The following is a 23531-nucleotide window of genomic DNA, read 5'->3' as shown; positions in this document are numbered from 1 at the left end:
CTCTGGTTGGTACAACAGTGTCATAATGCTTATTTTGTATTTCCCTCAGGTCCTGAAATACAAGGCTCGGACAGTGGAATCTCGCTCCACTCACGCGAGGATCTAAAATCTCGAACGAACTTTTTGAACGCCAGCATTCAGCGTGCATCGCTCGGGCAGGACAAGCAAGGTGACCACGGCAAAGGCCAGGCAGGACTTCCGCAAGACCTCAACGATCTTCCTTTTGACATGCCAAAGCTACGACGAAGAAGAGCACACTTGCAGCAGGTAAGTATGAGGAGCGCGCTCGCTTCTACACCTGCTCCAACACACGTCCGCATCCGTCGCAAAGGACACAGATTTTTGATGCATTCGTTTTGTCATCTTTTTCCCCGTACCAGGAACCTTGCACATCTGGCAGTGTCACGTCGGTGGACGTGGGTGATTTACCCTTCGATATGCCGAAACTGAGGCGTCGTTTGCGATTGTCGCAAAATCAGCAACATCAGCAGCAACAGCAGCTGCTGCAGCAACAGCAACAGCAGCAACAGCAGCAGCAGCATCATCACCCATTCCCAGGCACTGCGTCTACGTCGGGCGGTATGTTGCTGCAGACGAGCACCGAATCGAGCGGCCTGTCACAAGCTTCGTCCAGCCTATCGATGCGAGACTCCGATAGCAAGCTGGCACTGGCTGGAGGTAAGTACGGTTCGTACGAATGTCTATCCAAACTCCATTTCGCCCGGTGCTATCCGATTGTGCGGTTAGGTTAGTGATGTTTCAATCATCCCCCTGCTGGACGTACGCACCGTTGTCACTGAGCCAGTACGCATCGTGGTACATTCATTTTAATAATTAATTTCCAGTCGAGGGATATCGAGTAACATCGATTTCATCTTGTAACACTTGGGATTGAGTACGTGTCGTGCGTTGGACACCGTGCATCAACCCAGTGCGAGGGGATGTCGAATCTTTGTAATGACCATTTCATTGCAGTTAGATAAATGGATGATATGTATGTTTACTTGCAACATTCGTCACGTACGCTCTTCCGTTCAGTTTTGGGAGGAGGTTTCCGTTTTTGTACGATGGGCACCCGCCTTTCGTACACCGCCCGGAACGGTAATTGATTTATGGTGCTGAAGGACACACCTGCCACATGTATGATCGATGCGTGCACAGAACGGGGAAGATGCCGGAAAAGAGCTCCATTAGCAGATAAGGGTCATGTAAACGGATTAAAAAGCGGTGGCGGGACTGTTTAATGGGAAGGAAACCCGGGCTAATTTGCATCAGTTTCTCAAGTGATGATTTTGGTGGTATGGTGTCATGGCGTGAATATTACGACGAATGTTTATAGAGAGGTGTACTCCTAAAAGGCATTGTAGTTTTGAGGTTTTATGAACCAAAACACAATATGCCATAATACACAATAGTCTAGTAAACAATTGGACCTTTTTATGTTATTATTTGTTTGAAGTTCTTGGAGCTAGAATCAGGCCTCTGATGCCTAGGATTAGTTAGCCCAAGAAATTTCTATAGTTTCTTCCTCTGTCCATTATAATAAGTTAAATGAAGTTCTGCTTTTCAAGAAAAAATATGTTCAATGTCTTTGTGGAACACTTTTTTTTGCTATTTTCTTCTGATGGTACGAAATCCATTTTTAGATGGCCAGTTACTGGCATCAAAGTTCCAAATCTAGTGTTAGGTCGTATGAAAGTAGCTCATAATGCTGAATGTAATTCCAGTCCCACCGAGCGCTCAGCGGAACTTAGCCGATCGTCAGCACTGGAATGATATCCAAAATATTGTGGATTTTTTGCTGCCTTTTATATCAGAATTGGGGCGATCTAGTGGCCGAGGCAACAACGACGCCCGTCTTCAGTCGACAGGACCGGACAGGTTTCAAATCCCATCCAGACTGCCTTGCTACAGGTAAAAACAAGTCAAAGAATGCCAGAAATTGCAGCTAGAGACCTCTCGAGGTTGTAGTTGAAGTAAGAAGGAAGAAGATTATATAAAGTTTGTAGTCTACAGTCAAAAATTGACTAATTTTTCAGTTGATTTACAACAGAGAAGATTTGAATCAGAAGCAGGAATGATATGTTAGGAGTTTTTCTTTTGATATTCGATTGACTAAAAGAGGTTTAAACCTATCATTTACTGCATCAACACGACTTAGTTATACCTAAAGCGAACTAGTTACTAAAGGGTAACGGTCCGGATGGGATTTGAACCAGGTCACGCCATGGTAACATCTGACGACGCTAGACTACCAAGGCGTTCTACAGTTCCTAACAATGTTGCGAATACAAAGAACCTCTTTCGTTTTTAAGTTGCGTCTACGTTATGGACTACGGATGTTTCTGAATTCCCAGCATGAAGGATGTTCATGCAAAAAGTTGCGAAACCCACCCAAAAAAAAAGACCAATTCATCCAAAGTCATGCAATTCTATACATATTCCCTGCTTCATACTCCATTCCTTTTTTCCATATAATGCGAAATTTATTATACTTTTAATAGACATCTTTTGTTGCAACACTTCCACTGCTATAAAATAGCCAATACTGCTGATCAAGCACACAGTAATAGAATTCCAGTTTCGAATCACGAAATACGACTGCATCATAGCTAGCACCAGCATGAAATGAATTCCGTGAAATGAATGGGCGAGAGGACGAAAGCCCTGACGCTAGCAGTTCTACGAAGGCAACAACTTAATTAAGCTTCACAGCAGGAGCGTCCTTTAGAAATTGAGAGATTTAGTTTTGGCTTTTGCGTCCTAAACAAGTGCAGCGCCACACTGTATACAGCGCTCCTAACAGAATGGCGTACAACAATGGAGCACACTGCTCTATACAGGACGAGCCCCCGGACGTTCTATTTCGATTGGGGCTTGGCCGGAACCGGCCAGGATACAGCGTCTATAAATTATGCATCGAACCGCCTGTATCCGGGTGTTCGATAGGACACCAACCAACCAACCAACCAACTCGCAACATGTCGCCAAAACATGAACGCAGGCTTGTGGGTAAAGGAATTAATTCGAATGTCCTCCCGGACGAGGGCAAAGTTTTGCGAACCACCGTTTTTCTCCCTACACTTTTCTCGCGAAGTTGACAAAGATTTGACAGTTGCTTTGAAAATGACCAATAGCCATCGGTGGTAACGCGTTGGGGGGGCTATTTCCCTTCGGTGAAAGGGAACTCCCGAACGTTTCTCGTCCAGCGTTGCGATAAACAATCGTTTAGCACGTTGTTTGCAGACATGTTTAGCTGACCCTTCGGATGCGAGCTGTTCGAGTGCGAGTCCATGCACTTGTGGGGGGGGGGACTCGTTGGCTGTCCCGTCGGTGGTCCCACCCCGATGGGAACCCATTTAGTATTCAACGTACAGCGACTGCACAAGTTTTGTGGCTTTTACACGCCTCACTCTGGGGCGGCGGCACAAGTTGTAGAGTGAAAAATGTTGTAAACATTATCGCTGTTTTCTATCCTCCTGTCACCAACATCCAACAGCGCAGCACGGAAACGACATTGCACAATGGGCTAGGCCCTGGTATGAAGTTCAAAATTTTAATTTCAGCTTTTCAGCTGGTTGCAGCTAAATTTTTTGACGTGAAGAAGAGTTTAGTATATCAATACTCAGATCCCATTAATTTCTGTATTAAAAATATGATTGCAACTTTTTAAGCAATTGCTGATGGCATTCTGAACATAGTTTTAATAACTCTGATCTTTTGATATAACAAATTATACAATCACATGAACTACTGAGTACAGAAATAGACACTTAGAGAGTTTAACTCACAATTTATTCTTAATGTAATAGGCTTTTTCTTACAATATTTCACTGTTTGGGCGACAATGTTGACCACGACCACCTACGATTAATATCAATTTTAATAAGGAAAAAATTGCTATTCTGGGGAATAGTTTTATTTGCATACTTATCAGGCGCCAAAAACCCCTTCGCGGTCCTGACTTAATGCTGACAAGGCTGTCGGCCATTCCAATGTTCCAATTTTTCTGGTGAACGCGCATCCAACCAGGAGCGGATCATAGATAAGCAAACAACACTACACAGGCTTGGGTTCATATCGACAGATGAGTGACTTCCTATCAACAGGCTAGGCAGGTCTTGGAGCCTCGATTATAAGGAATGCTCCAATTCCAAACATCATAAAGGATATAATGGTACGTCTTTGTCTATGACTCTCCCTGCGCCCTGTCAGCATATTTGATGTGTGAGAGGTCTCCAACTCTCATTCTGTTTGGGGCCTCCAAGAGCCTAGATCCGCCACTGCATCCATCATCGATGAGTCCCACCTTTTACCCTGACAAAAGGATTGTGGAGAACGAATGTATCACTAGGATGTTTCAAATTTACTAGAAAAATGATGATCAAGTCGAAGTCTTCCTATGTCGACATCAGGGCGTTACGTCATCATATGCTCTAGTTTGAAACGGCCATACTATATAGAGCTGGCCACTTGTCACATTTAATTTTTGTCCCTCTCATATTTTTATCTAATTCAAAATATTGCAAAAAATTAGAAACCTTCATCATCATCGCCAGACATATCGAAGATAGCACAGTAGTGTAACACTACACTATCCTAGTGGACAGTCTTAAAAAACCTTGATGAACTGAATCGTCCGGAAGTCAAGGAAAAGATTACTTAAACTTTTATACTAAACTTTACTTCTTTTTATTTGAAACCTTTGACATTATTTCTTAGTAGATTCAAATATTTTTATTACCAAATTTGTCCGTCAATTGTGTCCACTGTCCACAGGAAGTAATTGTCCTACAACGCAAGAGTGTGAGTACCTGACGTGATGTATTTAGGCTCACGCGCTCGCAGTTTTTTTTCTCTTTCGTCCTCCATTATTGCTACTGCTGCACCATCACTGCAGACGTAGATTTTTCGTTTTTGCTACACGGACAGATCCGGTCCCTCCAGCCCTCGTTTAAAACGATGTGTGACCCTTCTCTGTAAGAAGTCGCTCCTGCACGGTGTGTGACACTGCCGGTAAACCGCGGAAGCTACACGACTGACCGCTGCCCATTTGCAACTGGCGCAAGTAATTACCGCTTCACGGAACAAGCAATTGTTAATGTTTAATGTACACGATGGCGGCCACCATTGTTGATTCAGCTCTGGTTCTTTCGCCAAGTTTTGCTTCGCGAGAACAAGGGTGCCACGTGTGTGAGATATTTAAATCATGCTATCGAGCCACGTCGGCCACATGTGTGTGTGTGTGTTGGGGAGAATAAATAATGAATTAATCAGTTAGAAAGTAATTGGTGTGCGGTGTGTGTTGGTTGGAAAATTGTGGAAAACGCGTTCGCGCATTCCAGTCACGTTCCAAGCGTGTTGTGCAGCGTTCCGATTTTTCGTTTTCCTACTCAAACGACAACGAGTTTGGACGGCATTTGAACGTTAGACGGGTGGTTCCAACTGTTACCAGTACCAGGGTGGATGTCAAACAATAACAATCAGCATTAGCACCGATAATAACGATGAACTTGGCCAGCCAGCCAGCCAAGCCAGTGTTTGGTGGTGGATGGCATTGAGACGTCGGCTGATAACGAGCCGGTGAATTGCCAGCTGAAAAGGGCTGACTTGTGGAGGGACCGAACAGCAGCCGCGGCCGGTAGACAATTGCACGGATTATGCTAACCGAAGCATTAACGAGACAATGGGGCTTTCATGGCGATGCGCCGAACCGATGCCAATCTGGCCGTTGATTGTTCGGTAGGACATTTCAACCCGACGGCATTGTATTCTAATTGGAAAGTTTCGGTTTTTCGCTCGCACACAGCGCCCAACTTTAAACAACTTTAAACTCAATCTCGTTAAAGTTCTGTGCACTGATTTTCCGTTAATTGTTTTCAAGTGGTCATCGTTAGTTTGCTAATTCGTACGCTTTCATGTTGTCTTGTTACAGGTTTCTTCAAGCAAAGCTTAACGCTTAACCTTAACGAGTGTGGCAATCGGCCACCGAAAAAGTTTGGCACGCTGGATCTGGGCCTCAATCTGGGCTCGAATCGGCCAAACGTGGACCTCATCGATGCATCCATTCCACTCGATCGGCAAGGGTAAGTAGTGACTTCCTTTTTGATATTCGAATTACAAGTTATGGAGGCTGGTATATGGTTGCCTTTTTCCATCGAAATTTGCATCCGAAACTGACAAGGAAAACTAAGGCTTAAGGCAATAGCCTTTATCACTTCGGTAAAGTCACCTGGCATTGAGAAGACTGCTCTGGAGATTGTTATTGTCAAACACTAAGAATGAGCGGCTGACGACACTTGTGGAGAAATATCTTTTTAACTGCGAGGTTTGCCGAGGATGCTAACATCGATTGAGGGGATGTCTGTGGGACAAACCTCTATCGAAAGACCTAATCAAAATACAGAGTAGCATTTGATAGTCGCAGCCCAGAAATAGTGTTATTTCTTCGGCAGTCTTGGACTAGGATGCTAGTTATTAGCTGAAGTGGTCAGCAGGTGATTTCTTAGAAGCAATCTTTTTGATTGTAGAATTCTAAGAAACGTTCCTGAAGCGATTCATGGTTTAGTTTTAAAACCATATAAAGTTAGTGGTTTGTGTAATAATAATTTCTGGGTTGAAGAATCAATTTGCCATCATATTAACGCTTTATTGCAAAGTAATGAAAACTAACTAATTTTCCGCCAACTTCTATCAGATCTCTTGAAAAATATTGTTCACATTTCCAACGAGCATTATGCATGACTCAAGCTTGTGAATAAATGAGATTGCAGTCATTATTTACAACAGCTCCTCCAACAAATTTTCAAGCAATTCTATGTCTTCGAAAAGTTAGTATGGTGTCCCATAGTTGCTTCTTCAGATAATAAAGTTCTGGTATAAAAAGTAGCATTGGTAAAGATTTTTAAAACCTAATGTGGTATATTCGAAGAGTGTCCAGAATGCTGAAATATCCATGAAACTCCATTTGAGCGCTTGTTGCTTTTTCCATTTGAACCGTCGTTTGGAGCTTGAGGTTCTAGAGGAAGGTTAATTGAGATAACTGGAACGAGTAGAGCTCATTGAAATTGCTGTAAAGCTATTTCCATTTGTAGCGGTCCGGTCCTCACAGAGCAGGATCGCGTATCAAATCCCACCCAATACTGTGTCCCATTACGCAGGAGTAAAGGAGTGCAGCTAGTCAACTAAGGCATACTAAGTCAACAAATCTAGTAAAGACCGGCTAAGACCTCTTGAGGTTGTAGAGCCAAAGAATTATTTCTGGTATTAGTTTACCAGAAATTTGGATAGAATCCATTTTTGTTTTAATTACAAATAATTTTAATTTTGCCTAAAAAATGATAACGATCCAAAGTAGAAGAAATTTAAGTAATTATTTACAAACCAAATTAGAAGCTCCAAGTCCCTAAAAAATTAAAAGATTTAAACACACTTTCTTTTAGCAATTCACGTAGACTAATCCAAGTCGAAAAGATCGTGTACCTTGTCTTTCGCACATGATTACATTGTTGACCATCGTCTCGCTCCCGTTATTAGGGGAGAAAGCCTCATCATTGCACTCATAATGCAAGTTGTTTCTGCGAGAGTGGAAAGCAACATCGGCTCTCTCTATCCTCAAGCTACTTCCTATTTTAGTAGCTCTCTCTATCCTTGTCCTTCAAGTGAAATATGTCTAGGAGATCAAATATAGTTGTGGAGATCAAAAATATGGTGTCGCTCGTAATCAGGGGAACGAATTTAATAGTGTTAGTGTGCTCGATCGTGTAGATCGTATAGAATGCTATAGTTTTCTCTTTTCTCCTGCTTGAAAGCATTTGATACCAGGCGATCATTTGGAATAGGAGGTAGCAACGTGCTTTCGGTTATCCTTCCCCGGAGACAAAATCATTATCCTTTCTCGCTTTGGTAGGTTTACTTGTTACTTAGGTAAAGCGAGATAGCATTACGATTTTGTTACACGGGTTGGATTAGTTGGAGCAGTAGCGTTTTTTGGCCGGCAGTAGCGCCTGGTCTCTCTTCCCGGACGGTTGTAGACTGATGAGCCGGGTTTAAGTACTAAAGTGGGGGAAAGACTTTTTTTCCTTTCCTTTTCAAGTAGTAAAATGGCAACCAGATCAGCTTATGTATTTATTTAATAGTAAGTTATTAAACTATATAAACTCATGGTTATTTTATTCTCTTCTCGCTCTCATTCTCTTAGCTGGTACCATGGTTCCATCAGCCGGATCGATGCCGAAAAAATCCTTCGACCACTGTCGGAGGGAAGCTTCCTGGTGCGTAACAGCGAATCAACCCGCCAGGATTATTCACTCACATTAAAGTACGTATCACGAATCAATCGCTAGCACACTAATCAAACTAACGACACTCATTCCCATATTTATCCCTCATTTTTAGGAGCGCCAAAGGCTTCATGCACATGCGGATACAGCGCGATGCCGACACGGGCCAGTTCATACTCGGCCAGTTTAGCCGCCCGTTTCCCACGATACCGGACATGATCAGGCACTTCTGTTTGAATCGCTTGCCGGTGCGTGGTGCCGAGCACATGTGTCTTCTCGAACCGGTCATTGCGCAAATCCTCTGAGCTAGCCCTATAAGGACTGGGACTGTGTGCGCAGCCGGAAGAAGAGGGGTGGGGGGGGGGGGGAAACAAAACTCAAAGTTTAGCGAGACGATCGGCAGGAACGTTTGTTTAGCGTTAAGAAGCAAGTCAATAGAATGGCCCACAACAAAGTAGGAGTTGGTTAGGGACAGTTGCATAGATTTAGGCGCGCGCCACCCTATGCGATAGAGAACTCGCATAGTGAAACACTCTGGTAGGATGCATTTTGCAAGCCTTTAAGCTCCGTTTTAACGAGACTCACAGGTAAAACAAAAGGGGAGCACAGCTTTTAACTGGCTCCTTGAAATTTTTTCCCCAAACCCCCAAAACAAACCAGTTGCCCATAGACGGTAGCAGCGCCCAGGTGCTGAATGTAGACGCGCGAAAAACCTCAACCCATATAGCCTTCCTTCCGAGGAAGCTAATCCGTGCTGATTTGCTATGATTTAGAAAGTTTTCACAGCAGAAGTTAACACAGTAACAGCAACAGACAGCAACTTGGTAGCAGACTAGCCAGTTTATAAGCTCGCTCTCTCACTACGCATTTTCTTCCGATTCTTAGGTTTCGCATGGTGCGTGCAGGTTCAGTTGCAGTGGCTAAAGGTTTTCTGTTTTCTATCTAATTTTCCCTCGGTGACAATAATTGTTTTGTTTGCGGCAAAGCAACGGAACGAAGAATGAAGGATTGAACGGGGCAACGCAACACTTAAGCGGAGACTCTCTGACAAGTGTGTGCGTACGGTGGATAAGCTATAAAACGATGTAGAGACAGACTGTGTAGAAATGTCGTTTCAAATGTTGTGATACAATGAAGATGTGTAGTGCAGTAATATCGTTTTGTTGACAAAGAAAAAAAAACTCACTGGTTTCCTTCACTTTCACGTTAAGATGATAAGTTTTTTTCTCTCCCTGCGGTACCCATATCAGTTCCATTGGAGTGCGAAAAGGAAATGTGGAATGATGAGGAACGGGCTGACGTGTGGGAAGAGTTATAGAAGAGATGTGTAAGAGAGGCAAAGATTTAATCTAAATAAGCGCAAAAGGAAGCTCGAAATGTGTGGAGGTCGGTTTCGAAGCTACGCCCCGCGGGGGGAACGTAGATCGGGTTGTAACAGACACTTTAAACGCGCGCATATACGTGGGACGGAAAACTGGAATGCCAAAATGATGGAACTCATTTACTTTCTTTTGCGGTGCATTACACATTAGTACGTTGGTTAGTCTGTATCGATTCTGCAATATACGAGTGCAATATACCAAACCATGAAGAGCATAAGAAGGAAGGTGAACCGCGGAGAACGGTCGTTGCGCTGTCGACTAGTTGTGAGGTAGCTGATAGATGAGGTACTTTTGTGTATTAACCTACTCTACTGGTAGCGAGGACTTCTAGCAATCGATGTTGTCAGAGCGTAGCGGAGTGGCAAATCAAGCGTTTTATCAAAGCACACACATCGTTACTAATCCGTTTAGAACTGATTCCCGGACGATGGAAGCACAAAGCATCAGCATTACATATACTTTCGAGAGCAAACAGCCATGTCCCTTTTGAGTAAGGTGCACTTCCGTTTCAACCAACAAAAAAACGACACACACACACACACTCAAACCAACCCATTAGATCTTCTATTAGATGCTGAGCGATTGTAACGAATGTATTCCTACTGTAATAGACATTATCGCGTAAGGTTCCGACAGTCACGTATATAATTTACCCTACCCTCTTAATAATCACATCACTAGGTTCAGTGCTGGCAGTTAAAAAAAAGAACACCCCGATACCCCGACACGGAACAATGTCAGAAACTCTTTCTCGCTCTCTCTGTCTCATTTTCACATATTAACAATCACGTAGTGATGGAAAAAAGGCTATTATAGACATTGATAAAATATATTATGAAAATATTTAAACATTTAAACGATCGGTGTGTTTCTGTCCAATTTTGCTTAATAAAATGTCCGAAATTGTTTAATAAAAATACGATTTTTATATTGGATTTCACTTTTTTGAAGAGAATTTTGAAAAATAAAAAAAATATGGAAATAAATTTTTCCATGGAGGCGCCTAATGCGACGGTTAATTTGAAAACAAACGATTCGATTCGAATCCAGGCTGCCACCAAAAACGGTCAAATTTTCAAATTTTGTTAACAGGAGAACATGAAATCCGGGAGGCAGCATTTATCGGCAGCTGGTACTGGTCGGCGATATAGCCTACCTTTTCTAGCGTTAGTAGAATACGGCAGGAGATCCTTCTCGTTTTCGCCACTGCCAAAGCCGACTAATATCATGCGATCATGCAACCCAAGAGGTTGTATTACTCTTCGGTATGATCAAGCTAGTGTGCCCTTTCTCTCGTATATGGAATACGTCCAGGATGAATATACCACTCTCGCTATCAGAGAGGGGAAGTTGATTGATAGTGTGGCGTGTGGTTACTAAACGAAGGAATGCATCAGTTGGCTCTTTCTTATTAGTAGTTTCAATATCGATTGCTTTTTTCCGCAAAGAGAATACTCCGAGGATGATTATCTCCTATTCAATATAAATGAGGGGAAGGTAATCGATAGTACATGTGAGTAGTGATAAGAAGGACCAAATCCGATTTATCTTTTCTTTCTACTCTTTCGCTCGCAAATAAAATGACCGAATTAGTAATTTCTAGGGAGGGGAAATGCGATATTTTCAGGGGAATATGATCGATCGCCTGTGATTGGGTGTTCCTGATTGGTAAAAATATTCTTTCCGATTACGACTCCCACTAAATTGGCCAATTTTCTTCTCTCATACACCAAGAGAACATGAAATTTAGGAGGTAGAATCTATCGGCAGCTGGTACTGGTCCGACATATATCTTTCCTTTTCACACGGAAAAGAAATTCGGTAGGAGTACCTTTCGTTTTCCCTACCGCCAAAACCGGCTGATACCAGACGAACATACAAACCACTAGGTAGCATTGATCGCTGGCATGGTTAAGCTAGTGTACCCTTTCTTTCGCATGTATAGTACGATGCAGTCAACGAAGAACATCTCGCTCTCGCTATCAAAGAGGGGAAGTTTATGTGTGGCTTCTCAACGAAAAAATGCTTCTCGGTTGCCTCTTTCTTGTTAGTAGCTTGGGTATCGATTGCTCTGTTTCCCACAAAGAGAATACTCGTAGGACGATCTTCTCCTGTGCGATATTTATCAGGGGAAGATGATTGATAGCATATGTGAGAGTGATAAGAAGGAGTAAATCCGGTTTCTCCTTTCCCACTACTCGATCGCTCTCAAGTAACTAATTGGATTAGTATTTTCCTGGTCGTGAAGGGGAAAACGGTTGGGAGAGACAGCCGCTGCTTTTTCGTTCCGATTACTGCTCCCGGTACCAGATTGTACCGTTCCATCCCACTAATTTGACCGATTTTCAACTCTCAAACACCAAGAGAACATGCAAAATAGGAGGTAGTATTGAGCAAAGGTCCTACGCTGGTAGCTCTTCTCTCACTCATCATCGTTTGGACGAAACCGAGCGATATTGTATGTGTGGCTTTCTCTTTCATCCTTATAGATTGAATGTCAGTAGCTCTTTTTTTCGTTTACACTTACCACCACTACCAATCAGGATCAGGATGATCGACGCAAAATTCATTTTGGAAGACGAAAGTGTGGCTGAAATGGAAGGTTTCGGTTTTCTCTTTCTAACCATTGCCACATCACTCTAAAGCGGTCAATTTGTACCTCTCCGATACCAAGATACCATGCAAAACAGAAGGTATCTGGAAACCTGGAAATCTGGAAAGCTGGAATCCTAGCTAGTGTACCTTGTCTCTCTCTCGAGTAGAATAAGCGAATAAGAATCTTCTCCGCCACTCGATCGGATGATCTGTTCTGTCTTGTTATCATTGCACTATGGGACAGCACATAATAAAACACGGCTAAAATATTTTTTTTAAATTAAACCGTTAAAATATTTAAATTCTTAAGGGTACGGGTAGGTTATCAACAGGGTATTACAGACAGTGATTAGACTAAATAAGAGTAGAATTTCAATGTCAGTAAAGTGCCTTAAATGCAAATCAAGGCACTTTTAATTCGTTTTTCTCGGCTATTTTAATACGAATGGGCCAAAATTATTATTTTTTCTTCGCATATCCTATCTCCTATCAATTTGTAATCCTGGCTCGATGTTCCGGTGACCGAAATCAGGTCAAGTCAGGTGACGGCCCGAACATTAGTGGTCTAAATTGTAGAACTTTAAAAAATGTTGTAATACCCACAACCCTGTAATTTAAAATAATTTTACCGCAACCGTACACATACAACAGCATATTGGGAAGCTGCAATTCATCCATTCAACCATCCGGACCGGCCGTCTGTTATCAGTTAACAGCTTGATTGTAAACAATGCCCACTATCAAGCTACCAGCCTCCTCATCGCTCCCAATCATAAGTCGTCTTACGAGAGACGGCTCAGTCACGTCACAGAAACGACACCCAGTTCCAACTGGTCCGTTAACCTAACCAGACGTATTCGCTATCTTGCTAAGCAACCGTTCGTTCAAACAAACCCTAAATGGCGCTAGTGTCGGTGCGTGATTACGAGCAACGGGCACACGAAATCATCCCTCGCAATGCTCTGGACTACTACCGGAGTGGTGCCGGCGACGAGCTGTCCCTTCACCTGAATCGAACCGGTTTCGACCGTCTCCGGATTCGACCCCGGATGCTGCAGGGTGGCTCCACACGCGACCTCACCTGTACCGTGTTCGGCGAACGCTTCGCCCTTCCCATTGCCATCTCACCCACGGCAATGCAACGAATGGCGCATCCCGAGGGTGAGGTGGCTAATGCGAAGGCAGCCGCCAGCCGACAGGTTCTCTTCACACTCAGCACCATCAGCACAAGCTCGATCGAAGAGGTGGCTGCCGCAACGCCGAACGCACCGAAGTGGTTCCAGCTGTACATCTACCGCGATCGGCAGCTAACGGAGGGTTTGGTGCGCCGTGCGGAAAAGGCCGGCTTTCGTGCGATCGTACTGACGGTGGATGCGCCCCTGTTTGGACTGCGGCGGGCAGATATGCGCAACAAGTTTTCGCTACCACCCCATCTGACGTAAGTTTGAAGTTTGGACCCCATCTGCGTACTGCACTGGAGATAGGATAGATCGCGAAGCGAGCTGAGCGAGCATCAGGTCGGATATGAGGGCCCAGTTGAGTTATTGCGATTTAAACAATGGTCAAGTGATGTAGAAGAATATCTTTCGCCAGGTTCTAGTACTAGGCCTAGGTCAAAATGTTCCTAAATTTTCCATAAAAGTCCTTACTTTTGTCGACAAGTCCTACTTCTTCAAACTCTTTCTATTCGTTTCCACAATTTAAGTGTACGCCTCAATGCTTTCACTTCAATTTAATTAATGCTTGTTGTGAAGTAAATTTGACAAAGGAAAAGAAGTCTTCGCAAAACATTTACAGGCTCTACCATCTCGAGAGGTCTAGGCCTTCTAATGGTGCCTTCCATGACTTGATTATTCCCCTTATCGTCTGGCAAGAAATTTGGATACCTGCTGATAGCGTGTGAAGATCGGCGCCGAAGCGAGCCACTCCCAAGATGATGATCACCTTAAGTATTGCTTCGAAAATGAGAGATCATCTCCTCTAATATGATTACTGGTAACAGTAAGACCTATTAAGATTCTTCCGGCATGGAAGGTACTAGGTACAAGGTTAATACCTTTATAGAAGCTTTGTGTCCTCTTTCGCCTCTTTAAGGGATCGTTCAAATGGTCACGGGAATTTTCGACAATTTTTTCCAGTTTAAGCTCACATCTGTTTTACTTCTCGGCATACTTATGCCCAAAACCTGAACCAGAAGTCCTGAAGTCCTAATAAGTCCCTACATCCACAAGAGGTCTCGGCCTGCCATTTCTGGCTTTCTGTGACTTGATTTTAGTCATAGCAAGAACCCTGCGCACAGGGAGGCTCCCTGCGCACAGGGAGGCGGTCTGGTTGAAAGATGAACCCGGGTCCTGCCGTGTGAAGAGTCCCCGAGATTTCCTATATTCCCCAAAGAAATATTCAAGAACTATTTAAGAACTCTGGTCTACGTAGAACCCGAACAGAGTGTTATAAAAAATAGTTAGTAAACTTATTTAGGAAAAATGAGTAGAAAGTCTACTTAACCATTATTCTACCAAAAAAAAAATCGTTAGTAGAAACTTACCTTGAAAGTATTATGTAGAGTAAAACAGATATAGCCATGGAACCGGCACGCTGTCGACCACGGTTTTGGAGGAGTGTTTTTTTTCCCTTACGATAGTTTTGATCAGAAAATAATGTTGTCGCTACTTGAAGAATTTATATGAATTTTTTTAACATCCCCTATGATCGCACTTTTCCTAAGTGCATTCAACTCACAATAAAACTAGTGAGAAATAAAAATTTAATTCTATAGCCGGCACGACCTAGAAGACCAAGACCTAAGTCACAATGGCACAAGTTCCCCAATCGCTACTCTAACCACTTAGAACTCCACAGGATGGCAAACTTCGTTGGTAAAGCGGCAAACATTCGCAGCCAGGGAGGATCGGGCATCAACGAGTACATCGCGGAACAGCTAGATCCCACCCTGTCCTGGGAGGACGTGAAGTGGCTGCTCGGCTTCACCAAGCTGCCCGTCATCGTAAAAGGCATTCTAACGCGCGAGGACGCCATCATTGCGGCCGATCTTGGCGTGCAGGGTATATTCGTTTCGAACCATGGCGCACGCCAACTGGATTCCGTTCCCGCATCGGTAAGTTGCAGTAAGACACTCAGTGTCTGGTACATTAGTAACTTATCCTTTTTCGTGTACAATTTTAGATTGAAGCTTTACCGGAAATTGTGGCCGCCGTTGGTGATCGGGTGGAAATATTCCTAGACGGAGGCATCACCCAAGGGACGGATGTGTTTAAGGCGCTGGCGCTCGGCGCTCGCATGGTATTCTTCGGCCGACCAGCCCTCTGGGGATTGGCCGTCAATGGGCAAGCGGGTGTGGAGCACGTGCTGGACATATTGCGCAACGAGTTGGACCTTACGATGGCCCTTGCCGGTTGCAAAACGCTCGCAGACATTACGAAGGACTATGTGGTTCATGAGAATTATTACAGTAAGCTTTAAATCGTAGAAGGTAGAAAAGAACCATGTAACAACTACAACGAGGTTGTATTACTTCTACCACATGTTAATATTAGAAGTAGCAAAGAAAATATATATATAATTTGACTTATTTCTAACATTATACTATCGTGGTTGGAATACAAGAATATACGAAAATTTAAAAACTTCCAAGGGCTAGGAAGTAGACAGTCTGCACAAATTAAGTCACACGTTGTCAGTCTGAGTTATTATAAACATAACTATTGAACCATCCATCCAAACGATTATCCCGGCCGATCTGGAGGACTCACCAAGGCAATGACTACATCTCAGTTTGGGCCTACCACGCCTCCTCTGTCCATCCTCTGTCCATGTAGACGGTCTAAAAGGTCTTTACAGACATGGTCGTCTGGTGGCATTCCTATAACATAACCATCCCACCAAATCCTGGCGATTCTAATACGCTGCACGATGGTGATCGTATCATTGTCCTTCCACACATGTGGGGCCCAAAATCTTCCTCTCGAACGGCGGCTAAGAGGGATACGTCAGTTTTGGGTAGAGTCCATATCTCGGAGGCGTATGTGAGTACTAGAACTATAAACATTCTGTACAGTCCCATGCCGGCAACCATATCCTGTCCTACCCGGAGAGCAGACCGATTGCAACGGATGTAGATCATAAAGGTATCGATCCCTTACGTACCTCATATTTTATGATCCGAATGACCCTTTATATAATACCTCCTCATTATATACTTTCCATTCCTATCCTCCGACCAAACCGAAACACATTAGAAATAAAATCACTCTTAGCCTGACCGTCGTAGAAGATAGAAGCTTTCTTAACTTCTTAAATATCTGAAGTCACATTTTCGATAACTCGCGGAACTCAACCTTAGATAGGTGAAGCTTTGGACGACTTCAAAAGTGCGGTCACCTAGCACAATCCACAAATATGGGACCAAAAAGCCTTCGCAGACCATGTCTCAGTCTCGTATGCGAGTACTGATACTCTAAAGGTTCACGACAAGTAGTTTGTGTGGAGAAGTTTCCTTAGGATGTAGAGTGACAGATCAGTAACCAACATCATTGCACGCAACTCAACATCTAGTTGAAGTCGACTTCATAGGCAAGATAATGTATCTCGGACCTATCGTCACATTGCTAGTACCACCATCGCTGTGGCTTTCGCTTCGTTAATCTTCAACGAGAGGTTTATTGCCGCTTGCTCGATCCTTTGGCAAGCTACTGCTACACAGGACAGTCTCAACCCAATTATATCATTGTCATGAGAGTATGCCAGGATCAGGATTAACTAATAAAAGATGGTCCCCGAAGCTTCCACCTCCAAGTCTCAAATGACCCTCTCTAACGCCAAATTAACTGGTGTCTACCAACTGCTCTTACGCACAATAATCCATTTTTGTTTCGAATGCTTCTCCGCTAACAAAGCCCCCCACAGGAAGATGTTTTTTTTTGTTCATTTTACTATTTTTATTTCGTTTTTGTGTGATTTTTGTCTCGTTTTTTTGGTAATAATTTGAGTAGTTCTGAAAATCCTGCGTATGTGTGTGTGTGTTTAGTTTTGCATTACAATTTTACTGCTGTTTTGTGTTAGTTTCCGTGATGCAATCGTGTATTGCTGGTTGTGTGTTTGGTTGTAAGTTTTGAAGATTGATTTTGGCTGCCTATTGCTGTTCCGGATTCAATGTGTAAGTTTCATTAGTTAGCTTACTTAAGTTTCTAAATATTATTTAAATTTAAAGAGTATATGCTTATTAGTGAAATTTACGTTTCATTCTTGTTTTCGTTCTTGTGTGTGTGTATCTTTTTCTCTTTGCTCTATTACTTTTTGCAATTACTAGTCACCAGTAGAGTAGGTGGTTCATCGATTCTGTTTTAGTTGTTAGTTCGAATCGTCTTTCGTTTTTTTTTTCTTTTCTTGCAAGTTACCCTCAATCACGTTCTGTACTAAGCCTGTGTGTGTCCTTTTGTTTTGCCAACGTTAAGCAAGCAATTATCAATCACTACATTTAATTGGGTAATGTTGTTACTGAAATTTGTTATTTTCTTGTGTATGTTTTTCTTTTCCTTTTCTGTTGTTATTCTTTCTTACTCTTTCTCTCCTTACAAATGAACAGTGATTGTGTTTGGGTATGATTTTTCGTTTGCTTTTACCTTGGTTGAATCAGCTTATCAAGTTCTTAAACATAGTTTCACACACCTTTCCATAAGTGATTACATTGATTACATGCGATTTTGCGAGCTTATCATAGGGGATTATACTACAGAGCTGTTGTTAATTTGTTTGTTTTACTTTTCATTTTGCTTTTGTGTCTGTGTGTCGGATGAAAGCGATATTGCGCATCTAAGTGCTAAAGAAGAAGCTTGCATGAAACCAAATTGGCGCAAAGCAACGAGTGGCTTTCGATTCGATTGATTTACTTTTGGCAAATTTTGTGGAAATCATATTTAGCAATCACATCCCATTCTTAATTATCGTTCAATTGCCAACGGGTGTAAATAAATGCAACTTTTGGTGTCTCGCACCCGATTTCACTTTACCATCCGCTAAATATTTATTCATATAGTACGAAGCAGTTATATTTCGTATCAATGCTCTCTCTCTCTCTCTGCTGCGCTAGTATTTGGTTTTGTACAACGAATGTTGCATAATTTTGATTAATTTTCCTTTTGTCCGTTATAGCAATTTGCGTGTGTGAGGGGATCGGTATATAGTGTACTGTGTCGATACAGTGATGCAAATGGCGAGTGTGTTTGAAATATATAACCATATTAAAGCCTTAAAATACAAAAGAAGAAAATTATGGCACTTAACTTAAGCTTATACGCTGAATTGTCCACGCGCAAAGTAGAAAAAAAAGAAATATTTTTCAAAAAACAAACGACACTGAAAACGCACAGGTTTTAGTGCTAATTTTGAACACCAAAAAAAATGGAAGAAAATGACTAGAAGGCTGATTTCAATGTTCATTGTTCAGAAAATTGAAGTGATGGAACCCGATTACCAAAATTTATCTCTTGTCAATCAATGTATCTTAATTAATCTCGTTCGGTTCATGCTGTTACTTGCGTTTATCAACCAATTATGCACCTGTAACTGTGTGTGTGTGTGTCTTTGCATATGATTATACTGTTTTACTCACACACTACCCCCACTACCATTTGGTTTGTGTCTGCCTTATGTGGGATTTTTTGTTTGTTTGCGGGCTGGGATTAGTAATGTCTAAGTTTGCTATTTTGTTTGCTGATTCTTTGCATTTTATTTACGTCACACTGATAATGGTTTTAGTTTTAATAATGTTAGGAAGGAAACACGACATGTACTTGAAACAGTTTCACACATTTCTAGTCCTTTTGCTTCTTCTTCGCTTTACCTTTGCGCTAGAAAAACTTTACTTTTGCCAGAGTGCTAATAAGCCGACGCCCATATCGAACCTGTCAGACGACGCTTAAACGCATTATTAAATATGTCATGCTTAAAATTTAAATGTTTGTCACATGTGTGTGGCGGGAACATAATAATGAAGCGACTATTTAGGTGGATTCCCGATTTCTGCCTAGTTGTCACTCTAGCAACTCATCGGAGCTGCCGATGAACACATAGTTATAGTGTGGCAAATGAATCATTTAACACCCACAAAAAAAAAACTCACACAGACGATAAGCTGTTGTGGTAAAGGGCCGCAGAGCTTTCTACCGGGCGACCGTACCACTAAATTAGCCGCTTTAAACGCGCTCACCTCAACTTCTACTCAAGATCACCTCTGGGATGTAAAAAAAAACAAAACCTTCCAGTTACAGTTACTTGAGACAGGTGTGTAAGAAAAAAAACGGATCAACATTCGAAGCCGTGTAATAGACCCCCAAAAACGGGGGGCAAAAAACCCCAATAAGTCGATTCGCAATAGATTGAGCAAACATCGTGCCGCGGTTGCCTTGAGCGGGTCCGGTAAGTAACACAATCCAAGATGGCCTCGGCAACGATCACGTGGCGCGTCCAATTTGTTTAAAAAACCTAGCTACCGATTGGATTTAGTTTTCGTGTGTGTGTGTATTTTCTGTATCTGTGTGTGAGTGAGTTCTTCATTATATTCAAATAACCAAGGACCGGGGACAAAAACCAACGCACAATATGTAGCTCCACACAAGTCGTATGTAGGAGGCAAAGTAGGTAGCAAAACTCGGAAGAATCGAGGACATATACACTAAAACTAAGGGGTAGAGGTTCTCTCCCTTTTTCTCTGGTTTGTTTCATCACGCATTATTACTACTCCCGGCTGGGAGGGCTATTTAAATGCGATGCGCCATACGATTTCCCATCCCCGGTAGACGTTCTAGTAGTGCGCACGAAATGAACAAACGCATGGTTGACAGCCCCTGGACAGTAATGGTTTAGCGTCGTTTTCCCCCATTTTGTTTCCCGCATACACGTTTCGTTTCGTTTTTTTTTTTCTATTCAGACTCTCCTAATACATTACAAATTACTCGCTCTCGCGCTCTCTGTTGTCTACACACTATTTTTCCCTGGACAGTAATGATTCGGTAGCGGCCTGGAGGTTTTTTGTCCTCGCATTTGACAAGTACAGGTGATGCATTAAAATGGAGCTGGGTGCCGAATTTGAGTCTTATTTTTCCATCTATTTATGTCAAGAAAGTTATCATCAAAGTCATTATTATTTTAAAAAAACAGAATTGTGAAATCGTCGTATAAGAGCGTTACAAAATTACCAGCACTGGAAGAAATCGTACCAAACATTCGAACGAAATGTTTTTGGCTCATCAGTTACGTGTACACTATACGTTAAATTACTGGTGGACAATTACTGGTACTCCGGTGAGGGTAACACTTATCTGGTGTAGTTTTTCTTTTCTTTTAGTTTAAGTCAAATGGATCGCATTTTTTTGCCTTCGTAAATCCACAATGTCTCACACAGCTGTTCGGGGTATAGTCTAGATAAAAGGATGATTAAATACTAGTTTCTATATATATATAGTCGTAAAAGTGTTAGACTTGCTGCAGGACCTGGCTCACTGTCTCTGCTATCTCGTTTTGGTGACTCTCGAAAAAATGTGCGCACTGTTGTAATTACGTAAGCTAACTTAAAAATGTGTATAAATTTTTGTTCTCCCGCTTCATTTTTTGGTTCGCTTACTTAACTCAACCCATATTAATATCAATGCGAAGTAAAGTTTGTTTCACTATGTACGTCATATCACTAAAATATGCACAACGAACGAACGTAAGGACACCTGCACACATTCGATTCCTACCGGCTGTTGCCGGTAACGAAGGGGGGTCGTCTGATGCTGATTATGCTGAAACCATCCAACGCATAACCGCAAAAAGGACAATGGACACCTGCACACACACACAGCAGAGTCAAAATTAAACGGATGCAAACTAAATTCGTGCGTGTGTGTGCGTGCGCCCGTATGTTACTGTCCATCCTTGTCACCGACGCCTTATGCAAAACTCGGCACACTTACACATTTGATGGCCACAGCATCGCAACACTACTACTTGGGAGGGTACAACACCTACAGGCTACAGGCATCGTATTTGCCCCGTTTGATCAGAACCTAGTTGATGAGGTTGTTATGCAGAGTGTGTTGCGGCGTTGCACGCCCGGAACTTACTGGCTTACAGATTACACTGCCATAGTATCGTAGGCTGTGAGTCCTGTGCTACCGGAGGCTGCTGTTTGTTTGGTGTACTTGGGTTTGACTTCGTTTCTGTTTGTCGGCAAAAGGAAGCGGGGGGAGGAAAAAAAATGGAAAACAAATATTTATGTAAGTATATACTGTTAAATTGAAATAAAGCTCCGAATAATGTGCTGCAAAACGGAGTTAAAATACGGGTTTTGTTTGTAAATTTGCATTTTTTTTTTGTACAACTTACGATGTGCTCAACCAACGATCTAGAGATTTTCGTTCTCTGATCGATGCTTATTTTTACAGTGGTGTGTGTTGTAGATTGTATTATTAAACAGCATTCGTGTAGTAAATGGTCACCTCATTATTGAATTCCTTTTTCTTGTGTTTCTAAAGAAGGAAGGCTTTCTCTATTCGTTCGAATGAACTTAAAAGTTTAAACAATCACAGTAAAGCATTAAATCATACTCAAGCGATTTTCGAAAGAATCTATCTATTTGTGCTATATATTAGGGCGTGGTGCGTTCAACAAGTTGCACAGATATTATTTACACAAAGGGAAACAAAACGAAAATTTCAAAAAAATAAATGCTTCAGTAACAGGCAAACGAGTTCAGAAAAAAAAAACAAATTAAAACATTCTTGCACAACAAATATTTTACAGGGTTTTTCAGTTGATAATGTAAAATTAGTTGATTGTCAAGTTGCCAGATGATATTGTAATCGAACCCGATGATATTGTACACGGCCTGTCCGCGTTCGGGTAAGCGGGTAACTTACATTGATATATACCTCTACCTTACAAAAAGGATCGATAATTTTACATTATCAACTGTAAAACACAGCATCATTTTTGCTTTTTCATTAAAACATCAAACTCCCTGCAATACTTACGCAATTAGTGACAAATGAAATGACCTCTAATTTAAATGCCTAACGCACCGTGATTCGTTAGTCTGTACGTTATGAATTACCAACATAAAAAAGAAGCCAACACGTGTAATCTTTTCGTTTGGAAAACAGAAAATAGACGATTGTCATGCACCGTAAAAAACGCTTACAAATCCACACCACATTATTGAAATATTTATAAAAATAATACTTTTCTAACTACACATAACAAATACTCCTTCCCACACATACACACCCTTCCCAAAAAACATAAAACACATAATTACCTTTTCAACAATTTCTCTGTTTCGTCACCGTTAATAGCATCGTTGGATTTCGATGAAGCTGTTTTGATTTAATAACATGGGTTTTGGATTGGTTTACAAAGACGAATACATTTGGACGACGTGTGGACGGAATAAAAAACGGAAAAAGAGAAGGAAAGAAAAATCATAACATATAATAATGAAAGGAGAGATTTCAATAAACCATAAGTTTTGTTAGCAGTTTTTAGAAACGCATGACTCATGACGATATAATATGACCTTGGGATGCCAGGATTCAGAGGTTTTCAGTTGATAATGTAAAAGCATCCTTTCTTGTAAGCTCTTAACAGAAAATTGTTAACACAGGTAGTTGACATGCCAACGGTTTCAGATGACAGGAGTATCTATTTCCTTTCATTGTGATGTTACCAGATGATATTGTAATCGAAGCCGACTTTTTGGCACACGACCTGTCAGCAGAACTTTAAAACAAAACCTGTGATTTGAAGTCAATGCCATCTAGCTTTGTTAGCCATCTACCATTTCATCAAAGTAGCCTACAAAAAAGATCGATGCTTTTACATTATCAACTGAAAACCCCTGTAACACGTTAGACGGTTGATTAGAGGGATATAAACAAATATTATTTTTTAAACGAATTAATTCAGCACAGGAATTAGATAGAGAATAAAACTTAGCGGCTAAACACGCACAAACACACAAAAATATCATTATGCGCATTACTGTTGCTACACATGAACGGCAAATGCATGCAAGAAAGGGGGATGCAATTAATAACATAATGTGTAGTTGGAAGAGTGTTAACACGGTAATAAAAACACACATGAAACATGGAACGACATGAAACGAGGTGATTGAAATGAAAATATAATGCCTTCAACACATGACCTTTGGTACCTTTATTTTTTGCGTGAGGTTCGATGTAGAATGATTGTGATATTGCTTTTTGAAAGCTCG

General features: G+C 41.8%; 3 protein-coding genes across 52 annotated transcripts in view; 2 read left to right on the top strand and 1 right to left on the bottom strand.

Annotated features, from left to right (window-relative positions):
• The window catches only part of LOC118507221, a 119988-nt gene extending 111076 nt beyond the window's left edge, over positions 1-8912 (top strand). The window contains exons 7-11 of the mRNA XM_036045376.1: positions 50-267; positions 381-678; positions 5936-6086; positions 8201-8320; positions 8398-8912. Coding sequence (XP_035901269.1) covers positions 50-267; positions 381-678; positions 5936-6086; positions 8201-8320; positions 8398-8587 — 977 coding nt within the window. The 3' untranslated portion in view covers positions 8588-8912. The remainder of the gene's footprint in view (positions 1-49; positions 268-380; positions 679-5935; positions 6087-8200; positions 8321-8397) is intronic.
• A 4124-nt stretch (positions 8913-13036) lies between these two features.
• LOC118507220 (peroxisomal (S)-2-hydroxy-acid oxidase GLO1) lies at positions 13037-18540 on the top strand. Its single transcript, XM_036045375.1, has 3 exons — positions 13037-13697; positions 15119-15374; positions 15443-18540. Exons 1-3 carry the CDS (start codon positions 13159-13161, stop codon positions 15737-15739), a joined length of 1092 nt encoding a protein of 363 aa, XP_035901268.1. The 5' UTR covers positions 13037-13158; the 3' UTR covers positions 15740-18540.
• Positions 17557-23531, bottom strand: part of LOC118507219 (Down syndrome cell adhesion molecule-like protein Dscam2) — a 58018-nt gene continuing 52043 nt past the window's right edge. For all 50 annotated transcript variants that reach the window (XM_036045360.1, XM_036045373.1, XM_036045362.1 and 47 more), the window contains exons 21-22: positions 22575-22632; positions 17557-21477 (exon numbers count right to left, since the gene is read on the bottom strand). In XM_036045360.1, the coding sequence (XP_035901253.1) occupies positions 21393-21477; positions 22575-22632 (143 nt within the window). In that variant the 3' untranslated portion in view covers positions 17557-21392. The remainder of the gene's footprint in view (positions 21478-22574; positions 22633-23531) is intronic.

The sequence above is a fragment of the Anopheles stephensi genome, chromosome 2 (genome assembly GCF_013141755.1).
Source record: "Anopheles stephensi strain Indian chromosome 2, UCI_ANSTEP_V1.0, whole genome shotgun sequence".
In the NCBI taxonomy this organism is placed as follows: domain Eukaryota; kingdom Metazoa; phylum Arthropoda; class Insecta; order Diptera; family Culicidae; genus Anopheles; species Anopheles stephensi.
Note: the sequence above shows the minus strand (reverse complement) of the source record. Positions and strands in the feature narration are given on the sequence as shown.

Coding starts and splice junctions, on each gene's coding strand:
- LOC118507220 (XM_036045375.1), top strand. CDS start 13,159: ATGGCGCTAGTGTCGGTGCGTGATTACGAGCAACGGGCACACGAAATC. Junction 13,698..15,118: donor TCGCTACCACCCCATCTGAC/GTAAGTTTGAAG, acceptor AGAACTCCACAG/GATGGCAAACTTCGTTGGTA. Junction 15,375..15,442: donor TGGATTCCGTTCCCGCATCG/GTAAGTTGCAGT, acceptor GTACAATTTTAG/ATTGAAGCTTTACCGGAAAT.